Genomic DNA, 24,780 nt, shown 5'->3' with positions numbered 1-24,780 from the left:
TTAGCACATTTATAGTTGACATTTTTTTTTCAACGATTGCCTTGTTTATTTTATATTTAGGTTGTATTCTACCATTAGCTTACGGTGTAGTTGATACGGAGAATGACAACGCGTGGATTTGGTTTTTTCAACAGTTTAAAAAGGCATTTAGTGAATGAGACAACATGTGTGTTGTATCAGACAGAAATGAAATTATCATAAAAGGTGTAAGCATTATTTATCCTAATGTCCCTCATCTAGCTTGTATTTGGCATTTATGGAAAAACGTTTGCACCCATTTTAGAAAAAGCAAAGATAGACTTAGTGACCTATATTATTCCATGGCTAAATCTTATAAAAAGAAGATTTTGAATATATTATGTCAAAGGTTGCTAAGGTTGATCAAAGAGTTAAGGAATATCTGGAGCAAGCTGAGTATAAAATATGAGCTCGGTGTCACTCTCATGTAAATAGAGGTAGAATGATGACTTCAAATATAGCCGAATATATTAATGGTTGTTTGGTTGAGGCTAGAAAACTTTTTATTCTAGTTTTCCTTGAAGAAGCTAGAATTTTATTTGTTGCCTGAAATTGTAAGAACAACAAAATTACATCTTACACCAATACAACTCTTAGGAGAAAATTTGAAGAAATACTGACTCTTAATGGTGTTAAAGCTTTGCGGATGACGGTATGTATTAGAATAATTGTGGAACAGAAACTTTGTTTAACATTGATTGTATACTCATATTTTTACATCTAAAACATATTATGCTTTTTGGTAACAAATTAAGCTAGTAGAAAGTTATCTTTATTGTGTATATGATTCAGGACGGAGGTACATTGTATATACTGAGCGTGGCACATGCAATTGTGGCCGGTATCAAATTGATGAAATATCTTATCCACGCGGAATAGAGGTATTAAAAAGTAAAAATGTGGATGTAAAGGATTATGATCATTATTGCTTTAAATTGTACAGGCCACAAACCATAGTGAAGACATACGAATCCCGATAGTTCCAATGCCAGACAGAAAGGATTTGAATGTTCCTGGTTTTGTTGATAATCAAGAAGTTTTACCGTCCAAATATCGAAGACCGCCTGGTAGGCCAAAAAAAAAGGCATTTGAAATCAAGTGAATTACTGTCTTCAAGTTTGAACCGCTGCAGTAAATACGGATGAGCCGGCCACAACCGTAGGACTTGCGGTTTCTTTCCAAAGGAATCATGATGAAGAAAATATGTTTTTCTACATGTTGATGCTTTGATTGGTTTTAGTTGTATAAATATTTTAATTCGATGTTGTTGGAATGCTGGAACAATTAATATTAAGCTTTTTGGTTGCTATTTGATTTTCACTTGTTCAATGAATATTTAATAGTATAAGAACAGTTTGAATAATTTTTCATATATCATATTTCGTAACCATATTAATTTTATTTACAACTGATTGGTATATCTATTATGTAACCTGGGAAATATAACATTCACTTAATAAAATATTGATACATAAGTTGTATGAAATGTTATACGTTAGTAGTTACTGTGTAAGAAATGTATGATGTAGCGTTATACTTTGTGTTAGTGTATTATGTTAGACAGAAAAAATGTCATTTTAATGACTCTTAATGATTACACATTATACGTTTCTCTAAAGTATACATTGTTCAGTTACGAATGTATAATATTAGACTATACATTTGTAGCATTGTATAAAATAGTATCATACTTTATAAAAGTGAATGTTGTGAACTATGTTTGTAATTTTTTTCCAGAAAAAATAGTGTGACAACATGTATTATGTTATGTGTTACATATATTTAACGTATTAATTATTACTTCAATGTATTTTTAACTTATAAGAAAATGTATGTTACAGTAAAAATATAATGTGTTCAAATGCAATGTCAGTATAATTTTATTTTTGTTTATACACGTGTAAAAAAAAAAGGCAAACTCAATATCTACTAAGAATTAGTTTGTATCATTACAGTAGTGTGTTAGAAACTACAAATAATTTTTTTCAAAAATAAGAAGACATCCATAAAGTGTTCATTAACATTAAGAAAGTAATCTTGAAAATGTTTAACATTAACCACAAAACTAAGAATTAGTTCATTCAATGCCAACAATTATAAAACATTGCTACTCTAAAGTAACAATTGCACTTGCATCAATTTCTTCGATAACACTTTTCCTTGGCCGAGGCGGATCATCATTATCACTCGTGTACCCTTCATTTGCCTTTTTCACTCCGTAATGCCACGGTAATAAAGCATAGCGTGCACGTTGACTTGCAGCATCAAACCCACATGAATGAACTTGCAACCCTTCACTTAATATTTCTGCATAGGCACACACAAAGACGTCATAGTCCCTGATTTCAAAAAATAAAAAATGAAATAATAATCAGTACATTACTTATAACATTATTATACATGAAAAATAAACTGTAATTTACTTACAAACTATCAGGCGCTTGTTGTGGGATATTTTGCACATAGTCAACATCAAATGAGATTTCATTGACAAGACTAATTTGCTGAGTAATCTTCCCTTTATACGCTTCAAGTGATGGCCAGTTAGTTCGCCCGGTGTTATCATAAAAGTCATTGTCTGACAAGTAAGTAGGAAGCATCACTACAAGCTTTTGTATTTCAATTGGTGGTTCTTTTTTCCTTTTACTTGACAGTGAGTCATACACACGTATCAATCTTTTCTTCCAGACAAACACAGCCAATACCCAATGAAATTCTTTATCGCAGTTAATTTAAATATATACCTCATCAACCATATACCATGGTAATCCAGAAGGCATACAGAATCCATGAATTATACTTGCAATATCATCTTCATTCTTAGCAACCACAATTGATTCTGCATAATCTTATTGCGTGAATAGCTCAACTGCCAGTTCCACTGGATAATAGAGAGTATGTGTCTTCTCAATATATGTTTTAAAGAAGAAGCTTGTCATCATATATCTATAATTATCACCCAGCTGAATTTGATTTCTTTCTCAAGTGGTAGAAGATCACATCTAAATGCTACAAGTGAAAACAGGGTAAAAAAGTAAAAACGATTGAAATAAATCAGTAGCTTCAACCTTACTTGTTAATTAGATGTATGATATACAGCTATGCAGGTGTTACTTGTTATTATACATAACATGTTGATTAAAGATGAATAACTAATAATGGAAAATACTGCATGTATGACATGTTATTATACATTGGTTAACATGTATGATATGTTATTATACATTGGTTTACATGTATGATATGCTATGGTGTTGTAGAATATTAAGTATCAACAAAAGAACTTATGATATGGATAATATTTAGAATAAGTTACTTCATCGTTTCGGCATGTCTTGCGTTTGGACATCAAGTAAAATCAATTCTTGGACTGTGGGTGTGCAACGACAAAGTTTAATTGTTTGTAATCTAATCCCAAAGCATTTACTCGATCGTGGTTGTCCGTTTCTTTCCTGGAAAAACATCATTGATTACACATCATAATTATCATTTAGTTTATAATGGCATAGTATTGTTAGAAAAAAAATACCAAATTTCTTACTTAGCAGAATGAGTTTTCAGTAATCCTACGGCAATCCACTGGGAGTAGTCGATCATCAATTCATTCGACAAATCTTGGTTAATGGTGTACCCATCAAAAGTATACTTCAGCTTCTCCTCTTTATCGGAATCTCCCTCATCCTTAGAGCCAGAACCATACTTTGAAATGTATGGTGACCTTAAAACCCTGGAATTCTTTCTTTCCCGTTTGGCAGGTGCTTTTGCTTTTGATGCTTTAAGCTCCCGAACCTGAGCATCAAGGAAGTCAAGTGGAATTTGATTGTCTGGAACGTCCCATTGGCTTTCAGTCATTTTATTTGAAGCACCAACATCCAATGTCTTTGTAGTCGAAGGTGTTAATAGACCAAATAAAATTGTATCTACAACTGCTTGTATTGAATCAGTTACTGTCCCACCCACTTCATCCTACGTGAACACATAAGGATTTGTAATGTATAGATACAATATCTGAATTTGAAACTATATTAATGCTTACGACATTTATGTCTAAGGTGAACGATACTTGTTATTACATATTACATTAAATATAATTGTACATGTATAATGTTATTCATTCATTTATACAGAATAATTAGTAATGTGGAACAATTATCTTTGCACTGAAAAATCTTGTACATAACCACCATTTTTTAGTACATTTAGTTAATGTCCTTTCATAAAAAAAAAAAAAGAATGAAGTAATAGATAATACATAATAAAATTACCATAATCAACATGTTTAAGTTATGACTTATCTGGAAATTATGATCACCCAATGTGAATCAAGTGTAAAATTACTTCTTAAGAGAACGACCGTACAACAATGTTAGAAATCATGACAGCATCTATATCAGAAAAATTTGATATGCACCAAAGAAAAAAATCAATACATTCCTGTTTGTTCAAATCCACAGAAAAAAATTTGATATGCACCAGAGAAACAACATTAAGTCCCAATACGTACTTTTACAAGGTCAAACACGTAGATAGATATATTTTGTAAAAAAAAAATTAATATTAGGGACAAAAAATACCTGCACATCTGTCATATTAATAGATTTCTGTTTTTTCAAATCCACTTCATTACCATCTTCTTTAGCGGTTACATTCACATCCTATTTTAAATAACAATTATCGTGTATTAACATTTATTCAAAGTATAAGATAAAAGATTGAGATGAAGTTTTACGCCCGTGATAAGAAATTTCTATCTATAATGGGTGCATATGAATATATAAATATATCAATAATAAGAAACGATGTCATATGTGATTCACAAATGATTTTATAGCAATAATAACATAAATATGCATGATGCTATTCATAAACTACAAGCTTTATGTTCAAGAAACTATTTGTATGTTGAATGTATGACTCTTCTTGATACATTTAATTGAATGTTTTATGTATATTTAACTGCCCTAATATGAAGAATCTAGAAGAAACTACATGTGTATAGAAACATTTAGTAGTAATTAAGCAATATTAGGGACATAAAGATACCAACAAATCTTCTACATCCGAATTTTTTTTTTTTTCAATTCTTCATCGCTACCTTCTTCTTCATATGTCATTATCTCATCTTATTATTTATGTGATAATTATCATCATCCAATTTGTATGAAGACAAAAAATTGTAGTTATTAAGACAACTGTTAAACAATGTGCAAAATATTGAAAGCGTCAAGATCCATACAACTATATATTTAGACGATAAGGTTAATATCCTTTTTTTCAACCAATAACAGAAGCTACATTTATATAGACATATATTTTAGGAAAAAAATAATTTGATGAATAGAAAGATACCTCCAAAGCTTTCAAATCAGAACAGTCCTCATTTTCAAAATCATCCTCACGACCTGCCTCTTTTTCGGCCGCATTCACGTCCTAAATTAAATAATAATTAGCTTTAATGGACAGTTATTTATAAACTTGTTTTAGGTGATTCTAGAATGATGTTATCTAAGTAATTGTAAATGACATGCATATTTATGAAGATATTCATAAATAACATGTATTTTGCTGAAGGAAAAAAATAGTAGATTTAATGTATAACTGATCATTATACATTCAAGTTAATGTATGATAAAAAATTAAACTGCCCAAATTAAGTACATAACAACTATTAGGGGAAAAAAATACCAGCAACTGTTGCTCTTCAAGAATGTACTGCTTATTAGATTCTAGACTCTTCCATATCGTTGAGTGATCCCTTATCATAATCTTCATGCTATATTAAAATGAAACAACATTTGGTTTTGATAAGGTAATTATGTATATTTATAGTAAACAAACAAAATAATTGACAAAAAAATACATGCATATCCTCCTTGTGTGGACTCTCCTGTTTCTTGAATCCGTCTTCTTGACTTTGTTGTTGTTCATCAATTTTATCCTCCTATATAACATGAATAATCTTAATGTATGAACATTTCATCAACGTTAGAAAAAGTATAATGAAATTAAATTGTTATACCTGTGATTGCTTATTTTCATCATTCTTCAATGCTTTGACGACCTCAGAAGGTATTTTTGATATTAGTGAAACCAGTTCAGCCATCTTGTCAGCAAACTTATAACGTAATAAAAAAAAGTTAGTAAAAACACATCATGCTATTCAAAAAAATGTATGATAAATAAACTTACACATTTGTTGATGTAATTCTTTATTTCATCACCATCTAAACTTGGTTTAGAAGTCCCTTCAGGCTGTGTGGAAGACGAAGGAACAGACTTGTGCTGGTGACTCTGAAGAGACACACTAATTTCTCCATGATGATGATGTTGAATTTCAGACTCACCAATTTCTCCCTTGTCTGCTGCATCCTTATGCATTTCACTACACAAACCAGACACATAAAGTACTGGGTGATCACGTCTAGATGTATCATCATCCATCACCGCTTGACTATCTTGCTCGAACATCACAGTTTTTCTTTTCTTCAAAGGGTAGTCAGGTGATACAGGCGATGCAAAACCAGCCTTTATGAGGATTTTCTGCGGTGGTATAGTGCTGAAATCACCAAATTCTTCAGCAATGGTACCGACACACTGTTGAACTTCATCTGCGGTTCTTTTCAACTTTCCAGAAATGGATGTTGCAGCATAAGTTGTTGGATCAGATATCTCAAAATCTTTTGAAAAGGACAAATCCAACTTACTAACTTCTTAGGTTGTAGGTTGTATATTCTTGTACGAATGCTGGAAAGAATAATTTCAAAATAAAATATTTGCACATAAATAAAATGACTTGAACAAACAAAATAAGTACAAAGTTAAACAATTACCTTACTAAACATGCCAGACATAAAAGATTCGTACTTAGGCCGACCAGTTTAGTATTTTGGGAATAACGTTTCTCTGACGGACAATAATTTTTTATTCTACCTCGGAGCAGTACTCAAACATCCAAACATTTAGAACTTACGGCATTCCACCCATGAATATAACTGCTTTGCAATATTGAAATCTTGTTGCCAGGAACTCATTAACTTTTCAAATGTGACCTTCCCCCATGAAAAGTGATTGTACCGATCGTCCTCGACCATATGAAAGTTTTCAACACTGATTAGTGCTTTCTTATGCTATGAAAACATGAATGTATGAACAGAGAACAATATCTCCATGTTTAGAGCATCTTCAGCATTATCGAAGTTTCCCATCTGCACCTGTGTTATCAGTTCTGATCGAGTTATTACTCCTTTATTGTCGGGAAAATACCTCGACATCAATGCTGATTTTGATGATGAAATATTTATATAATCATCAATATTATCGGTACACTTAAGACCGGTAATAATGACAAATTCTAACATTGTGAATTTGAGGATTTCCCCTTTTACCCAAACATAAATCTCATTCTTGTTATCCTGCTGAATTTCAAGTATAAGTAGGCATTTTGAAATCTGTCCTATCCAGTTATACTGTGGAAAATCTAGAAACATTCCAAAAATAGTATTTCTAAATGCTCCTAAAATATCCTCTCCAAAATATTTCTTTATCTCTTCCTCGAAAGCACAGTTACATAAGCTCCCCATATGCAATGGGTGTGGTGAGACTTTGTCAATTTGGTATTTCATGCCTTGAAAAAAATACATAACATAATTAGCTAACAGTTACTAATTGTATGATGGTTATTTATACTTTCAAAACATAAATCAGACTAACATTAAACAATTGTTAGTCATGTATGAGGGTAACTTATACATTTACAAGTAAACTGTTTAAATGTATAATAAATACAGTCCAATATATACACTACATTAACACATGTATGGGGTTAACTTATACGTCTCAAAATTAATATAAGTTGCTAGACATGTATAATGGTTACTTATTCATTAACTAAATCAGACCCATATTAAACAACTGTTAGTCATGTATGAGGGTTATTTATACATTTATAATTAAACTGTTTAAATGTATAATAAATTCATCCTAATATATACACTACAGCAACACATGTATGAGGTTAACTTATACATCTAAAATTAATATAAGTTGTTAGACATGTATGATGGTTACTTATTCATTAACAAATCACTTGCACTAATGTATAATAAAATCCAACTCTAACCATTCTATCGATACACATGTATGATGGTTACCTATACATCTAACAACTTCTTATTATACTAAAAAAAACTACATCTAAACATGTACGAGGGTAACTTATACACAAAAAAATTTTAAAGTGGGCCACAATTAAACAACATATACAAATGTATGATGGTTATGTATACATCTAGCAATTTATATCAAACCAAAACACAAACAACAATTACACATGTATGAGGGTAACTTATACATTTCAAAAATTAATATCAGCTTTATTAGAATTTATAACCTTTAGAATAATATTTCAGAACAACTACATTATACCTTCTTGTGATGAAAAACTAATGTATCGTGTCTTATTATACATATGTCAAATTATACATACACTCATAATAAATATCTTCAGAGACATGGTCGGCCGGAATCATCAAGTTTCTTTTTACTTGCTTTTGAAGTAGACTTCTTCGATTTAGAAGCGGTCTTATCCTTCAATTTTTTCATTGTAATGGAGTCGTTTCTGTGCTTTGAGCGATTCTTTACCCAATCAGGATCCTGTTCATCAAATGTAGCAGGAACAAATTCAAGTAAAATATCTTCTACAGTTGCATCTAACTGAGTAATTCCTAAACTAAAATTTCGAGGATTATCCATTACCAATTAACACTATTTTAACTTAACAGTATTGGAAAATCGAACTACAAAACAAGAAAATCAAAGATCTTACTTGTATAATATGAAAAATAACAAAAAAACAAACTACTTAACTTGAATATGATTGAACAATACTATAATTTAAACATGCAAAAAACCAAAAATGAAAAACCCCTGAATTGGTAAAGTTGAACAAAAAATAATTCAAAAAATTAATAAAGTACATTATTAAAAACAATTAAATCTTGAATAACGTACAATTTGATAACCACAAGGAAGAGGTTACTTCAACTATGCCGTGACAGAGGGGTTTCAAAAATGGAGTAAAATCGGCTTGATAATGGTAGCATTAGGGAGTGAAAGACGAAAGCCAAAACCAGTTTTAACTTGTATAATATTGAGGAGAGAGAAAATACCAAATAAATGGATTTTTGTAATTATTTTGGAATTTATGTAAATACTTTAACAATTGCGGATTTTATGTAATTATGTAACTTTAATTAGTGTATATATGTAATTTTTAGATAAATAAATGGATCCTCTCACAACATCTGTTGGTTGGACCTCAACCGTAGTAAAATTTTCCCTAAAAACACTTGGATACTTTTTTCACGTCAACCTCATATGAACATTGGTGGCTGGTGATGTGTATTCAAATAAAACTTAAAGAAGATGGTTTTTTTGAATATTTCAAATCACGTTTAGTTGCCGAAGAGTTAAACCAAATTGAGGATGTATACTTGGATGATAGTTTCAGCCCGATAGTGAAGGCAACAACTTTTTGCATTGTCCTATATATTGCTACAACTCTTCATTAGAAAATCAAGCATCTCGACATCAAAAATATTTTTCTTCATGGCGACTTTAAAGAGACTATTTTCACAGAGCAACCACCAGGCTTCAAAGATTCTATGTTTTTCAATCACGCCTTCCTTTTCAAGAAAGCTCCCTATAGGTTGAAACAATCTCTAAAGGCGTGGTTCCACAAGCTTAGCACCTACTTATTTGGGAAAAATTGACAAGAGTACCCATTACCAAAACTATTTTGCCATTTACCTATTAAAATTATTTTTGATTTAATTTTTGGGGTTAGGGTATAAAAAGTTGAAAAAAGTTTTTTTAAAAAATGGGGCCCACAGGTGGACCAAGGGACCATTTCATCATTTTTAGAACTTTGCAAATTTAATATAATACATTAGCACCCTCCACTTATTCCAATATCCAAAAAAACCCTCTCTCTCTCCTTTTCAATTCTCTCAACTCCCGCTTAAGAAACCTTCATCCCAAAATTGTCATTTTCATTTCTTCTTCTTCTCCAGCAGCTAAGGGATCGTTATTGCTTCGTAAGGTTAGTTAAAATCAAATTTCGATTATTTCTAGATCCATTTAAACGGATTTCTTTGCTAATTGATTCGTAGTGATGTAGGAAATTTAATTTTTTTTGAATTTGGTTGATTAAGGAGTTTTGGTTTAGTTTCGGTTTTGTTTAGCAAAAAAGTGTTGAATGGTGGGATAATTATTATTTGAAGAGTTATTTTGGCATTTTAATTTGAACAACGATCTATTTTTGTTCGTAGACCCGTGGTCTATGAAATCAGAATGCCTTAGATTGAAATCAATTTTTAGGCATATGAAATTCTTTTAAAATATGGTAGCTGAAACAGTGAAAATTGAAAGATTAATAGCTGATTAGTTTGATTAGGTGCATTAGTTTGATTTTTAGAAATTGTTGTGTTTTGATACTGCATGTTGGATTTTGGTTTCAATTATTGATGTGTGGAGTGAACTGATTGATGGTGGAAGAGTTATTTTGGCATTTTAATTCGAACAGTGACCTACTTCTGTCCGTAGACCCGTGGTCTATGAATCGACCCATGGTCTATGAAATGAGAAAGCATTAGATTGAAATTAATTTTTAGACGTATGAAATTCATTTAAAATATGATGTCTGAAATAGTGAAAATTAAAAGATTAATAGCTAATTAGTTTGATTAGGTGCACTAGTTTGATTTTGATACTGCATATTGAATTTTGGTGGGGTATTTCTTAATTATTATTTTTTTCGGGGGGGGAGGGGGATTTCATTTGAGCATCGAGTTATTTCGGTTGATAGACTTGTGGTCTATGAACTGAAAATGGGAGATTTGTTCTGCAGGTGTAGATTGTGTTGAAAATGGATAAAAAATACATCCTTTCTAAATGCAAAGCCAGCACAATTTCTGATTCTGCTGGTAGCAATAGAAAAAAAAAGCTAAGGTAGTTGGAAATTTCTCAAAAAGAAAGAAAAATAAAGAGTTGGTATGCGAATCAGATTCGGACTTAAAGGAGATAAGTGACTACGTCGATTCTGGTGACGGTGTTGCCAAGCACAATGCTAGTGGTGACAGTGAAGAGAGCGAAGATAGTTGAAGAAACAGTGATGATGGGGATAATGATCCCTTGTCTGTGCCATCTCTTTCAAGGTTTATTTCCGTGGAGCGGTATGATCTTCGAATGATAATGGACCAGGTTGGATCTTTCTCAGAAAAGATATCAGTCAGATTAAGAATGGCTGCTTATCGAGAATTCCAGCAAGTTCTTGTCGACCAAGAGTTGAAGAAAAGATTCAAGCGGTCCTGTTTTGGACACCTGAGAAACCTGCAGGAACATCTCAAGTTCAATGGGCAGTTGGTTTATTATTTGCTGTTATGATGCATCAAGAATAATAAGATGCATCACGAGTTGCGGTTCTGCGTTAACAACAAGCCTGCCTATTTTGGCTTGAAAGATTTTTGTTTGATCACAGGGCTGAACTACTCATCATACCCCAGTGAAGCAAAAATGAAGAAGGTGTTAACAAAGGGGGAGAATTTTTGCTTTAAGGTGACGAAAAATAAAAACATTACGGCGGCCAACTTGTTACACCTAATCAGAGGGAATAAGCTGAACGAGGACCATAAATTTAAGTGTTGTTTACTTTGGTTCTGGCACACCATGTTGCTCGCAAAAGATTTGACGAAGGTTGTTGACACGAAACTGATTCGAATGGTCTATTCTTTGAGTTTCTTCGAGAATTATCCGTGGGGGAAAGAGACATTTCAACTAACCCTGGACTATCTAAAGAAGAAAAGTGACCTGAAAAAGCAGAGGAAAGTATTTGATGAGAAGCAGAAGGCATCTTATGCTCTATTCGGATTTCCCTGGGCATTCATGGTATCTAGCATAAACCCTTTAGTGAGTTTATCGTAGATTCTTATTTTAGTTTTACGATGTCATAGACTCTGAGTTATTTTTTCACTAATGTACTGCTTACAAGTTTGGATCTATGAGGCCTTTCCTCATCTTGAAAAATTTGCTAGAAAATCAATGGATGAGCCCTTTCTCATTTCCCGCATCCTCAGATAACACACTACAAAAATTGACCAAATAATCGAAGGCGACCCGTTCAAGTACAAAAGAAACGTTATCGAGGTATGAACTTATTTTTTATTATGTAATAATAATACTACTATTGTATCGAATGTTATGTAATTGTTAATTGATATTTTTTAAAACGTGCACCCGTACATCATCCCTACTCTTCGTGAGACGAAGATGGATTACATGATTTCCTTTAAGCTATATACGGACGAGGTGAAGAATAACATCCTCGATGGCTTAAACAAAGAGTTAGAAGGGGTAACTGTACTTATTTCAAATGAGGATAGTGATGATGATGGAGATTTGGGTGGTAACCTCGTTGTAGTATGCATTGGTGATGATGATACTCCGAGCACCTCTAAAGATGCAGCGGGAACCTCATCCCCCGGGGATCTTCATGAGCGTGTTGCTGTGCTTGAGGAAGCGGTGTTGGATATTGCTACCTATATTAGAGGGAAAAGACTAAAGAAAAAGGAACAAAATGAGAGAAAACACGAACAAGGTAACTTCATTCAATCAATAATTGATGTTGTTAATGAGTTTTCAGCTTTAAATATTAGTAGTTACTTTGTAATATAATGATACAGTAAATATGGATCTTCGTGAATCGGAGAGGAATGAAGAAAGAGAAAAAAAGAGCAAAATGAATGAGTTGGCCTCTGTTGTAGCGGGAGAGAAAAAAAAAAGAAGAATGAAGAAGAAAAAATGAAAAAAGATATGTGCCAAGAAGAAAGTCCAAAAGAAGAAGCTACAAGAGCAAAAGAAGAAGCTGAAAAAGAAGCAGCAGCAGATGTTGAGAAAAAAGAAGAAGAAGAAGGTGAAGAAGCACCAGCCGAAGAAAGTCCAAAAGAAATAGCTACAGAAGCAGAAGAAGAAGCTGAAAAAGAAGAAGCAACAGATGTTGAGAAAAAAGGAGAAGAAGGTAAAGAAGCACCAGCCGAAGAAGCACCAGCTACTGCAGATACTGAAATAGAAAAAGAAGAAGGCGGGCTTGAAGAAGTAGTTGCAGCTGCTAAGAAAAAAAAGAGTTGAAGCTGACCAAAAAGATGGGGTCATGGATATCGTAGGAGAAATCAACAGTAATATTTGTGTTGTTGAATGATCAGTAGTTAGGATCGGACAAATATTTTTTTTATTTGACAAGTATTAAAGTTTAAGGATTTGTTAGTAGGATATTAGAAATATTTTTTTATTTTATGATAGTGGTTATGATTCTGCACTGAATCTATCTCTATCAAACTGATTAGTGGCATGTCCATTTGAATCTGCAGGGTGTTGTCATAGTTGGTACAGTGTATGGTTGACGTCATAGAATGCATACTTAATCTTTCATATACTTCATGTATGGTCTATTATTACCATGTTGGTCGGTTTTAAGTCGACGTGTTGTTTGATCGACCATGATTCTATCAAAAATAGTATTAACATTATAGAAAAATAGAAGTATTATTATTTATTCAATATCACTACATCCATGTTACACCTTTCCAAAGAACGAATACTAGCATTATATCACATAACATCATTTTTAGGCCATTCTCCCTTTCTTCGGCCAACATCAATTTTTGTTTTAGTTGATCCCTCTCTATTTTGGTGTCATGTAGTAACACTTTAAAGTGATCCCTCTGTTCTTCGACTTCTTTAAACAAAGTCATGAGAAAATCTTTATTTTTTGTTGGAGCTTTTGTAGTAGATTAAATTTTGCCAAGCCTTAAAAATTTGATGTCTCGGGTCTCGGACTCAACGTTGATGGACTGGTTGAAGGTGATAGCTCATCAAGCCATTTAAAAAATGAGCATGCGCCATTATCCTAGAAAAAATAATAATTACATAACGACTAACTTAACTTCATAAAAAAGACACACACAGCTCACCTTCGCAATTGCACAATTATAAAATTTGCGACCTGAATTTGATTTCGTGCGGACATCCTCAGGACAGCCGTATTTCCACAATGAAAAATTAGAATATTTTTAGAATTAGATGTTTGAGAGGCTTGAGACATTGTAGAATTTTTAAAAACAAAACAAAGCAAATGAAATAAAATAATGAGGGATGACCGACCTTATGAAGTAAAAATGAAGTGTTGACACTGATGGATTATAAAAGTAGCCGTTTATTACTGTCGGAGAAGTAATTTTATTTTTTGAACTGGTGGTGAAACTTAATAGACCATCGTAGATCATGACCTATATTATCCATCGATTTGTTTAGTCTACCGTAGACTTATACCTTCTATAGTGCATCGATTGATCTTCTGATTACATAAGTATGCGTAATCATGTAAAAAATATACTTGTGGTTTTAGAGTCCATCGATTAGACTGGTCTACCATAGACTTATACCTTTAGATGTGCATAGATTGATATCATAAGTATGCATAAACCACGTTGATCGATGTGCACTGCCATAGACCGTCACTTGGATGTAGATAAAAAATAAATATATAAATTAAAAATAAATGTAGTGTTGATTTCTACACATGTGAGTAAGTGTAAACAAGACACACAATCATATTAGAGCTTGTACAAAGTGAATTAAGGAGTGTGTGGATGGCCAGTGGTTGAATGTTCAATATGCTAAGAGTAATATTTATCAAAGAGTAATATTTATCAAAGCACAAGTATCTAGCTTGAGGGGGGATGAACGACAATAGATTTAGCCATTTAGGACTCCAAGCTTTAGAATTGAGATTCTGTGACCAACTAGACTTTGGGTTCTACATCTTCAAGTGTTAAAAGGAAGACTGGTCTGGTACAGAACGTAAGACACACAAGAAATAATATTCAATGATCAACGCTTTAATCTTTCTTTGATTTTATTCAAAATATTGGATCTAAAAAGTCTCATTAATTATATTCATTAATGCAGAACAGAAACAGATGCATTATTCATAAGTTTAAGAAATTAGACACTATCATTACCACTCTTTAATTTGGTGTCTTAATCCAGATTTCATATTTGTGTATATTATTCCCTCTATCTAATAATATTTGTGTACTATATTAAAATAAATATCCAACAATACTTGTTCAATTTAAAAAATTAACATATAATTTATCCTTTTTTAATCATTTTACCTTTATTATTAAATACTATTCATCATTCAATTCATTTCCTAAGACATTAAATTTAGAGAAAAGACATGAAAACAATCCTGAACTTGTCCGTCCAACTTACTTTAAACCTTTAACTTTACGAATAATTACTTATCCCCCAAAACAACTTTCAAATGAATTAATATGACCTCTAATACTGATGTGACATTAAAAAAAAAGATTAAAGCACTTTTTTTTTTTAAAAGTGACCTCACTATTTTTATATTATATAATAAAAATATTAAAAAATAAGCCCTCCTTTTCCCTTTCTTCTTCTTCATAATATCTCTAACCTCCATTTTAGTATTAGGCTTCAAAGCAGGAACGACTCAAGTATATTCGTGGCCTAAGGTAAAAATTAAACAGAGACCTTAAAATTTTAAGAAAAAAATAACTTTCTTTTAATGAACTCTATTTTCAAAATTATATAATCGATTTTTTCTAAAAAAAATTTTTAAGTAATAATATAATCAATGCATTTAATCTTTTTTGAGACACAATATTCTAGATATATGAACTTCTTCTAATAATTCTTTCCTTTTATATAAAAAAAATATTTTTTTTATAAATAATATCCAATTCTTTTAAAAAAGATTATTTATGTTATTGAAAAAAATTAGGCCCTCAAATTTGGGGCATAAGGCGGCCGCCTATATTTTTACAAGGTAGAGCCGCCCCTGCTTCAAAGCTATCTCCAAATTAATCAAAAATTGTTAATCAAAAAGATTATTATCTATATCTCTATAGCTAATTCAACACTAAATTTCAACTTCTCGATCAAAAGTATCCACCACTGAATAAATACCATTGCCGAAAATACTATCGCTAAGATTGATGCCATCAAGAATGAAGTTAGCTTGAATTATTATGCTAAAATTGTTGAGTTTACTGTACCAAGTTGCTTAATTCGATCAGTTTACTCAGTTATGTCGATGAACATGAAGGTAATTGGAATTTTTAGTAGCTTGTTGGGAATAAAGAGAAGAGAAATTGGATGAGATTTGAGAAAGAAGAATTGTTGGGTTCCATGGAGTGGGGTGGGGAGGAGGTTGCAAAAGAAAAAGTGAGATGGGACGAGGTTGGAGAAGGAGGAAGAACGATGGTGCGCGGGGGGCGGGGGGAGGGGGTTGAAGAAGATTAGAGGGGTGTTTTTTTTAAGAAAAATATAATTAAATTAATTGGTTTATATTTTTTAAAAATTATTTTTTGATGTGGCGATGATGTGACATCAATGTGGCAATGATATGGCGAGTGTGAAATACACCTCCTAGTGTGAGAGTGATATTGTGTTTTTGGGGTGGTATATAATTCATTTAAAGTTATTAAGGGGACATTTAAATGACTATAAAGTTAAAGGACTAAAGTAAATTGGACGAACAAGTTTAGAGGTGTTTTTATGTCTTTAGTTTTAAATTTATTATATTCAAAGGGTGATATAGTAATATTATTTATATTATTTATCGTTTCTTTATCTGTGTGTACCAAGTCAACAGTAGACAAGTATTATTGGACGGAGAAAACACTCTCCGTCGATCTTTAATTATTCTTATTACTAAATATATATATTCAATAGTACTTGTATAGTTTAAAAAATTAATGAATTATATTATTCATTTGTGTCTGTTTTACCATTAGTTATTAAGCATATAGTCATTATCTAATTTCTTTTAAAACATTGAATTTATTATATTCAAAGGATAATATAGTAAAATTGCGTCTATTATTTACTCCCTTCATTTAAAATAGAATAGTCTATTTAGTAAAAACCCGCATCGCACCGTATCATTGTCATCTTTAAGAATAGGCTATTTTTTTTTTATTCTGTTTAAAAAATAACGACCTCTTTGCTTTTTGATAATTTTTTAACTTTAACTTTTCATTTAACATATTTGAAACCATAAAAATTAAATAATATTTTAATTTATTTAAGTAACTATAATTTTAGATAAAATTTAATATATTTAAATTATTTTCTTATATTTCATGTTAAATTGTCAAAACATGTGATTTTTTAAATGAAAAGAATATTATTTCTTGAAAGACAGAGGGAGTACATGATTTACATAAAATAATGGGCAACGTCTAAGGGGACAAGAAGTTCAGATAGCATTAATCCTTAATTAGTTTACTGATGCAACTTGCGCTTTGGATAGTCCACCTTTCTTTTCATTTGTAGGTTACTACTGATGCAACTTGCACTTTGGATAGTCCAACTTTCTTTTCATTTGTAGGTAATGGCAACTAAATTTCACCTGCTAGTATAGAATATTTTTTATATTGATGTATAAAAAGTTTTATATTATTAGTTAACTTGATTTGTAATTGTAGGTTATCCAATTATTTATATAAAAATTTTAAAAATAATTAGGTAATCTGCAATAGTAAGTGAAGTTTACCTGATAGTGTAGAATATTTTCTACACTGAGAGGGTACAAAACTTAAACTCTTTTATATTCCTTATTATTCGTGCTTTCTTTGAGTAATTTTTACATAACAAATTTTTTTCTCCTTTAATCATTAAATCAGTCGATTTTATTAGTAGAAAGATTCAGATGAATTCTTTGCTTAAATAATTTACAGTACGCAAAATTATGTATTTTACACGCATTTTCAAAAGAATGCTATCTATTTCCTCGGTTTTATTTTACTTGACACCTCTATTGAATATAATTATTTTGATTTATATTTTGTGTCCATCTTTATTTGTTCATTTTACTAAAATATGTGTTCGATAATACTTGTTCAGTTTAAAAAACTCAATGAATATTTTACCTATTTATTTTCATTTTATCCTTTGTATTAATACTACTCATTATCCAATGAATTCTCAAAACATTAAATTTATTATATTCAACGAGTGATACAGTAAAATTACTCATAATATTTATTGTTTCTTAAAATGTGTGTCAAGTCGTGATGGGTTCAACACTTGAAAACAACATCTGACAGAAATGCAAGTTAAGGTTGTTCACAATACCTTTGTGGGGTCGGGTCCTTCTCCGGATCCTGCGCATTAGAAGGAAAGCCTTGGAGTAACTAGTAAAGCTATTGTTATCACGACCCGAGCCTAAGCCCTGGATGCAACAGGCATTCCAGATCAATGAAGACCGAGAAGATCCCTTAACATTTCAACATAAGCATAGCTATAAATAAAGTGTGGAAATAAGCCCAAAAATAATAGAGAGTTCAACTTAAATAAGAATTGTAAAGCCAAGTCTTAAAACACGTCGTAAAGATATTTGTCTACATTAGTCTACGAAGCCTCTAATATTTCGAATAAAATTCTAAGCCAAAATATGGTCCCAATAATTCCATCAACAAAATACCCAGTGTTTGAATAAATGAAATCAAATGTCGTTCGGAAGATGGAGGGCTTACCACTCCTCACTTGCTGCCCCGAGAATATCCTAGCGCTGCACAGAATCATGAAAAAATGCCTCTAAACCTACATCATGAAAGATGTAGCATTCACTGACGATCAATACGACGAATACTAATATGCAACCCAGGGCAGAGGGAGAAAGCAATTTGTAAAGTAAATCATAAGATACTTGATGTAAATCTCATTAGAAAGAAATCAAAGGATGAGAAATTCATGATATAAAAACATAATCATTCTTTAACTTTATTCATGGACTGAGTAATTTCACCGACCTTAGGTAACCCACAGGTTATATGAATTCAGTTAGAGACGGATCTAGGATTTTAAGTTTGTGGGTTTCTTGAGCAAAATAAAAATTCAAAAAAATATGTTATTCCTGGGGTTAGAAACCCACAACCAAAAGGGCAATAGTGCTTCTCCAACTAGCACTTTTTTGCCACTACACTAATAGCACACTTTATTAGGGGTTCTCAACTTATAATTTTTATATATTTAATAGATTTCTTAATATAAATACAAGATTCGTACGAAAGTTATTGGGTTTCTGAAAACCCCCATGCAAGGCTCTAAATCCGCCCCTGGGTTCGGTCTTCGCCCAACCAGCGGGGCCCCAATTCGTGTTTGTCGCATGTTCAAAGTGAACGTTATTTGGCCATCATTTCATGTTGTCCTCATAGAGGAAGCGTGAATAAAATTGTTTCCTTAGGGAGTGAACCATACTATGTCGGCAAAACATACGTTTCAGGCGTTGGTCACTCGGACTTACACCTTCTTGGTGAACTGCGTAATCCTCTTTAAGCCCAATTAAAATATTTTTCATAAATATTTAATCACAGAGTCTTTTGTTAAAACATTCACATTTTGGTATTGTCATACTAAGACTTGCAAGTTATCCATATCATGTCAAAATCAACATCATAAAACATTATCGACTCTTAACTCCTTCATTCAAAATTATAAACATAATCATCGTTAAATTTTCATAAGAATTTTAAATCATGTCATAAAGTTCAACACTTTCATTAGTTCAAAGGACGGGTGATATACTCATATATCATGGTAATTCAAAACATTTTTGAAAGACTTGGAGATTATAATTTCCTCATATATAACATTTAATCTTTTAAATTCATATATGAAAACACACCATTTTCAAATAGTCGTTCAAGTATCAAAATCCTTTATTAATGATTTAGAAAATAATTTATAAGAGGAGAGAAATCAATATTAAACTTTTCGTAAACGAAATCCTCAATCCTAATTTCAAACCATCACTTATAACATACATAAATACTAATTAAATTAATACTTTATAATAGTAGTTGAAGTAAGGAGTGTCCAGCATGCCTTTTGATGAAGATCTTAGGAGAAGAATCTTGAAACTTGACCTTAAAATCACCTTATGTAACCTTGAGTTTTTCTTGGACTTAGAGAGAATAAGAGAAAGAATTAGTTTTAATATATTTAGGACTAATAGGAATGTAGGAAAATATTTTCGAATGATGGGGACAGTTTTGGATAAGGAGAAGACCAAAAGACCCTTAAAAACGCATAAAAAATAAAAGAAGGCACTGCAAAAAATACCACCTCCGTGCCACCTCAATATCACGGGGCCGACCTCCATGGCATGTTGATATCACGGAGGTCTAATTCCGAGACATGAAGATATCGCAGACCCCACTATTTTATGCCAAAGTTTGCCTTTTCTTATCTCCCTGCTCTGTGGCATAGGGATAATGTAAAGGGACACTGTTTTGAACTCCAAAAATATATTTTTCTCTCTTTCTTTACTTCCTAAACCCCTTGATTCAAACTAACAACATTTTCAAAGGTTTTAAACTTCAAAAAACTCATTTTTTTAGCTCTAAAGGCATAGAAAGGTACGTTGGAAATTACGGGACGTCGTAGTTTTCATGTGATCAGGAAGTCACAAATTTAAGCCTCGAAAACAACCTCTTGTAGAAATCCAAGATAAGATTGTGTACAATAGTCCCTGTGCATAGCGAAAATTTTAGTGCACCGTGCTGCTCTTTTTTTAAAGGTGTGTGCTAAGTCAGTAGTTAACAAGTGTTGTTGGACAGAGGGAGCACTTGTCCAAATTATGAAATCAAGAATTTTTTTTTTGAATTTTTTCCTTTCCATCCATAGTATTAAATAATTAAAGGCGGAACCCATCGATGGGCACCTAAAGTTTTGCAGGATCTTTCACTTTGACACCTAAATTAGACGTTATTCATTTTTGACACCTCAACTAGTATCCAAGTGTGTCATTTTAACACTTTTTGCTGACTTATCAGTACATGAATTACACGCATTTTGAGCGCGTGTGGGAGATATTTTTGTAATGGTCTCTTCTCCCTTCTCCTTCTTCCTCACTCTTTCTTTTTTTTTTTCCAACATTATTTTCCTTCATAGCTACAGTACTTCATCAGCTTTCATAGTTGTCTTTTCATTTTCTTCACCAGTAATTTCAATTTTTGATATTAATGGATTCTCTCCACCATTTCTTAAATTTTTTATAAATTTTAACAATTTTTTATTGAGTTATATTATTAATTTCATTTCTTTTCAATTTGGTGTCTCTCAATTTGATCCAATATACCACTTTTCCAACTGAATTTTGCATAATTTGATTAAAGAATTCATTTTTCTAATTGAGTTTTGCCCTATTTCAATTGGGTGTCTCTCAATTTGATTGAATTTTTTTTTTCCACATATACATGCGTTGAGAAGAAGAGACCTCACTGATAACAGTCATCTTAACGACGACTATCACCGAGAGGTCATCTCTATCATAACAGCTATGGAAAAAGACAATGACAACAATAGCTTACAAAATAAAATAACTCAACCTGCATTTTGCCCCAATTTAACTTTTGCCCCAATTTAATTTGATTAAAGAACTCATTTTTTTGCACGTGAATCATCACAAAAAGAAGAAAAAAATTTTGTGTGTGTGTTAAGTGAAGATCCATCAATGACATCCTTCTCTGAGGAGTTGGAATTTGAAATTTTAGGAATTTAGAATTTTAAGGGGTGAGAGTAGGTTAGAGAAGATAATGTTGGGGTGGGGTGTTGAAGAAGATCATCTTAGGGTAAGAGAAGGGGGTGGGAGGGGGGCATTGCAGCTGTATTTAGAAGATTTTTTTTTTGGGGGGGGGGGGGGGGTGGGGGAGAGTGTGGCGACATTACTGTTGTGCATTTAGAGAAGATGATGTTGGGGGTTGGGAGAGGGGGAGGGGTAATTATTGATATTTTTTTAAGTTTAAATTAATTATTTAAAAAATATTTTTTAGAAAAATGACATATGTCGTCATAGTATTTGTCACTTTACACGCCAGCAACGCGTGTAATACACACGTTATATATTTTTGTTGATTGTCTAAAAAATATTAAAATAATACGTCGAAATACTAGTTGAGATGCCTAAAATGAACAACGTCGACTTTAGGTGTCAAAGTGAAAGATCGCTACAACTTTAGGTGTCTGTCGATAGATTTGACCATAACTAAATAAAAATATAATAGTCAACTTAGAATTTCAAAACATCACTAAAAAGGTCAATTTAATAAAATACACTCTTTATTAATTTTTTTTTAATAAATTATCCCAAATCCACAAGAAGCAGGTAAAATAAACATAGGAAGTAAAATAATTTGATATTACTGAGAACTTTTCTTTTGTCAAAATTCTGGAACGAATTCCGTAACTTTAAAGTCATTATCATTGGACAAAGGTCTTCGGACAGTATTTTAAAAAAAAAAATTTAGAAAATTATTTTACTTTTGTAAAAACAGTAAAAATAGTAGTGTTTCACACAAGAATTATTTTATTGTAGTAAAAGTTATTTTTGGTATTTCACTTTTACCGCTCATATTTCTATTATAAAAATTTAAAAATAACTTTAATTTATATTCATGGCAAAATACAACATTAACTTTAACTTTAAAAAATTAATATATTGATGACCAAACGAGGCCTTAATATGTAGGGTCAAATCAATCAATACTGTTATAAAGATAGATTTCCCTTGTTGACTAACCATCGATTATTAAGACTAATATTCATTAACTTTTATAGTTCAAAGACAAATCTAAACCTTTTTTATAGTTCGAGCCACCTTATCATAAACAAAGTGAAATCATATGCTAACCCATCCGGCCTCTACAAGAAGCCATGTTAGCTCATATTAAGCCATTTGTGCACTTAAATTTGGTAGTCTACATGCTTTATCATGTTACTAGTTATATGTGGCCCAGGCTTACTCTAAATATAAAAATAACACTTTCAATTATATTATAATATAATATAATATAATATAATATAATATAATATAATATAATTGTTATTATATTATATGCCATAGTTGGAATATCGAACTAAAGCACCAATTGAAATATAAAAGAATTTTTGAATAGTTTAATTACTGTATGGAAGAATTAATCCTTTTACCCGAACAAGGGGCCTGTCAGATATTTAATATACTTATGTTGAACCCATGTGTCTAGAAGTTCTGACTGTGCAAAAAGTCGCCCTTTTCTTCATCTTTTACGGGCTAAAAAGGCACAGCTTACTAGACGTAGTCACAAAGACAAAGCCAACATAAGCCATATTAAACTCGACTGTACCACCATTTCGGAATCAAGTCAAGAAATTATAGAAAAATTTCTTTATATTTTGATAGAGTCTGAATCTTTCATAGTTACTAAGTACGAGAAGTTAGATCTCTGACATAGATATGAAAGGTTTTTAGCCGGACATAGTCACGGATGGAAGGAAAGAAGAAGTATTAGAAGTACGTCAGAAGAAAATAAATAAATACCTTAATAGTAGCCGGATGCAAGGCCGGAATAGTAAATGTCGGCTAGCTGCCTTCTTTTATTAAACCTTGAAATATTATACAAGAGGGGAAGAGAGAAGGGAGAGCAAACTTAGAAAGAGAAAATGAAAGAAAGAAATTTTTTCTAACTTATGCCTCCCTAACAGATAAGTCGTCTATATATAGAGAAATAAAAAGCATCTTGCACAGTACTGGTGGGTCCTTGTGCATAGTATTTTTATTATTTAAGGTTCCCATATATAGGTGCTATATATAGAAAACGAGCATAGTAAACCTATCATATCTTGTCTTTTCCTTTGCTTTTTAGTTGATAGAGTAAGGCCTCAGCTCTTTCAATTTCTTTATCATTAAGAATATTTTCAGGAGGAAGTGGCTGGAATTCTTGAATATCTTCAGATTCAGCTGTTTCTTCACTTGTAAGACTCTTCATGGAAGTATCCAAACATTGTTCCACAGTTTTCATCAAAAATTTTCGGACTTATTCTAAGTATTTATCAATTATTTCTAATTTGTCTCCGTCATGTACATAAATTTTTCTAGAAATATAACTTAGATTTTTATCTTCCATAATTTTTTTGTAGAGCAGTGGTGTATCCAACGATCTTTTGATTAATGAATTCGAGCAATTCTCATTCATGCGGGAGCTTAGTGAGGGGGTCCTTTCTTGTTAACTTTTCTAAAAAATTGGTGTAGAATACACTATAAAGTTCAGGTATTTATTCTTTCGTGTATCCGAATTCAATACTCCATTTATGTATCCATAGAATGAAGAATTCTATAAAGAAATACATTTGGTTGATTTTGTCTAGATTACAGATATGATCTGAATGATATAAGTCTGTTAGAAATGGAGACACTTTAATCCATTCTTTGTACAGATGCAGATATTCTACTAGCAGAATTTTTATTGTACGGCCATGATACGGCCACCATTGAATAAACCAATTGAGAATTGGGTCTTCAAAGATTTTAGAACAAACCTTCAGAAACCAAGTATGTTTATGTTTAGTATTGTTATAATATAAGGTTTGGGTAAAGGCTTTTATATAGTCCCAATAAGTGAAGGCGATTTCTGATTCTTTCATTGTCATGAATTTTTCTATCATGAAAGTGGTTCCCCAGTCTTCTATTGATATGAGTTTTTTAATGAACATCTTGGAGTATCCATGAACATCTGGAGTTGTTTCACCCATTTAATGGTGTTCTATTTCAATACTTTCAGTAGCCACTAGTATTGATTCATAAAAGGCTCTTGTCTTATAAGATTCTCCTGCAAAATAGAGGTTAGTTAA

The 24,780-nt window shown here is 31.7% G+C and overlaps 1 protein-coding gene and 1 long non-coding RNA gene across 2 annotated transcripts; both read right to left on the bottom strand.

The window, feature by feature from the left end:
- Positions 1-3,277: 3,277 nt before the first annotated feature.
- Positions 3,278-7,598, bottom strand: LOC107856877. The gene is made up of 9 exons (XM_047412173.1): positions 7,230-7,598; positions 6,989-7,145; positions 6,208-6,695; positions 6,038-6,133; positions 5,879-5,959; positions 5,368-5,448; positions 4,593-4,673; positions 3,560-3,984; positions 3,278-3,470 (listed from the first exon to the last, which is right to left on the bottom strand). Exons 1-9 carry the CDS (start codon positions 7,596-7,598, stop codon positions 3,377-3,379), a joined length of 1,872 nt encoding a protein of 623 aa, XP_047268129.1. The 3' UTR covers positions 3,278-3,376.
- A 767-nt stretch (positions 7,599-8,365) lies between these two features.
- On the bottom strand, positions 8,366-23,619 carry LOC107856892. The gene is made up of 4 exons (XR_001670723.2): positions 23,471-23,619; positions 18,645-18,711; positions 18,244-18,340; positions 8,366-8,670 (listed from the first exon to the last, which is right to left on the bottom strand). It is a non-coding gene; the product is annotated as an uncharacterized LOC107856892 (long non-coding RNA).
- Between the last annotated feature and the right edge of the window lie 1,161 nt (positions 23,620-24,780).

Source organism: Capsicum annuum, chromosome 1 (genome assembly GCF_002878395.1).
Source record: "Capsicum annuum cultivar UCD-10X-F1 chromosome 1, UCD10Xv1.1, whole genome shotgun sequence".
Taxonomy (NCBI): Eukaryota; Viridiplantae; Streptophyta; class Magnoliopsida; order Solanales; family Solanaceae; genus Capsicum; species Capsicum annuum.
Note: the sequence above shows the minus strand (reverse complement) of the source record. Positions and strands in the feature narration are given on the sequence as shown.

Bases quoted from the DNA above. Each gene is read 5' to 3' on its own strand.
- LOC107856877 (XM_047412173.1), bottom strand. From the start codon at position 7,598: ATGGGGAGCTTATGTAACTGTGCTTTCGAGGAAGAGATAAAGAAATAT. The intron at 7,146-7,229 runs GTGCAGATGGGA...ATGTTTTCATAG, and splicing joins GATCAGAACTGATAACACAG to CATAAGAAAGCACTAATCAG. The intron at 3,985-4,592 runs GTATTTTTTGTC...GTGTTCACGTAG, and splicing joins TTAATATGACAGATGTGCAG to GATGAAGTGGGTGGGACAGT.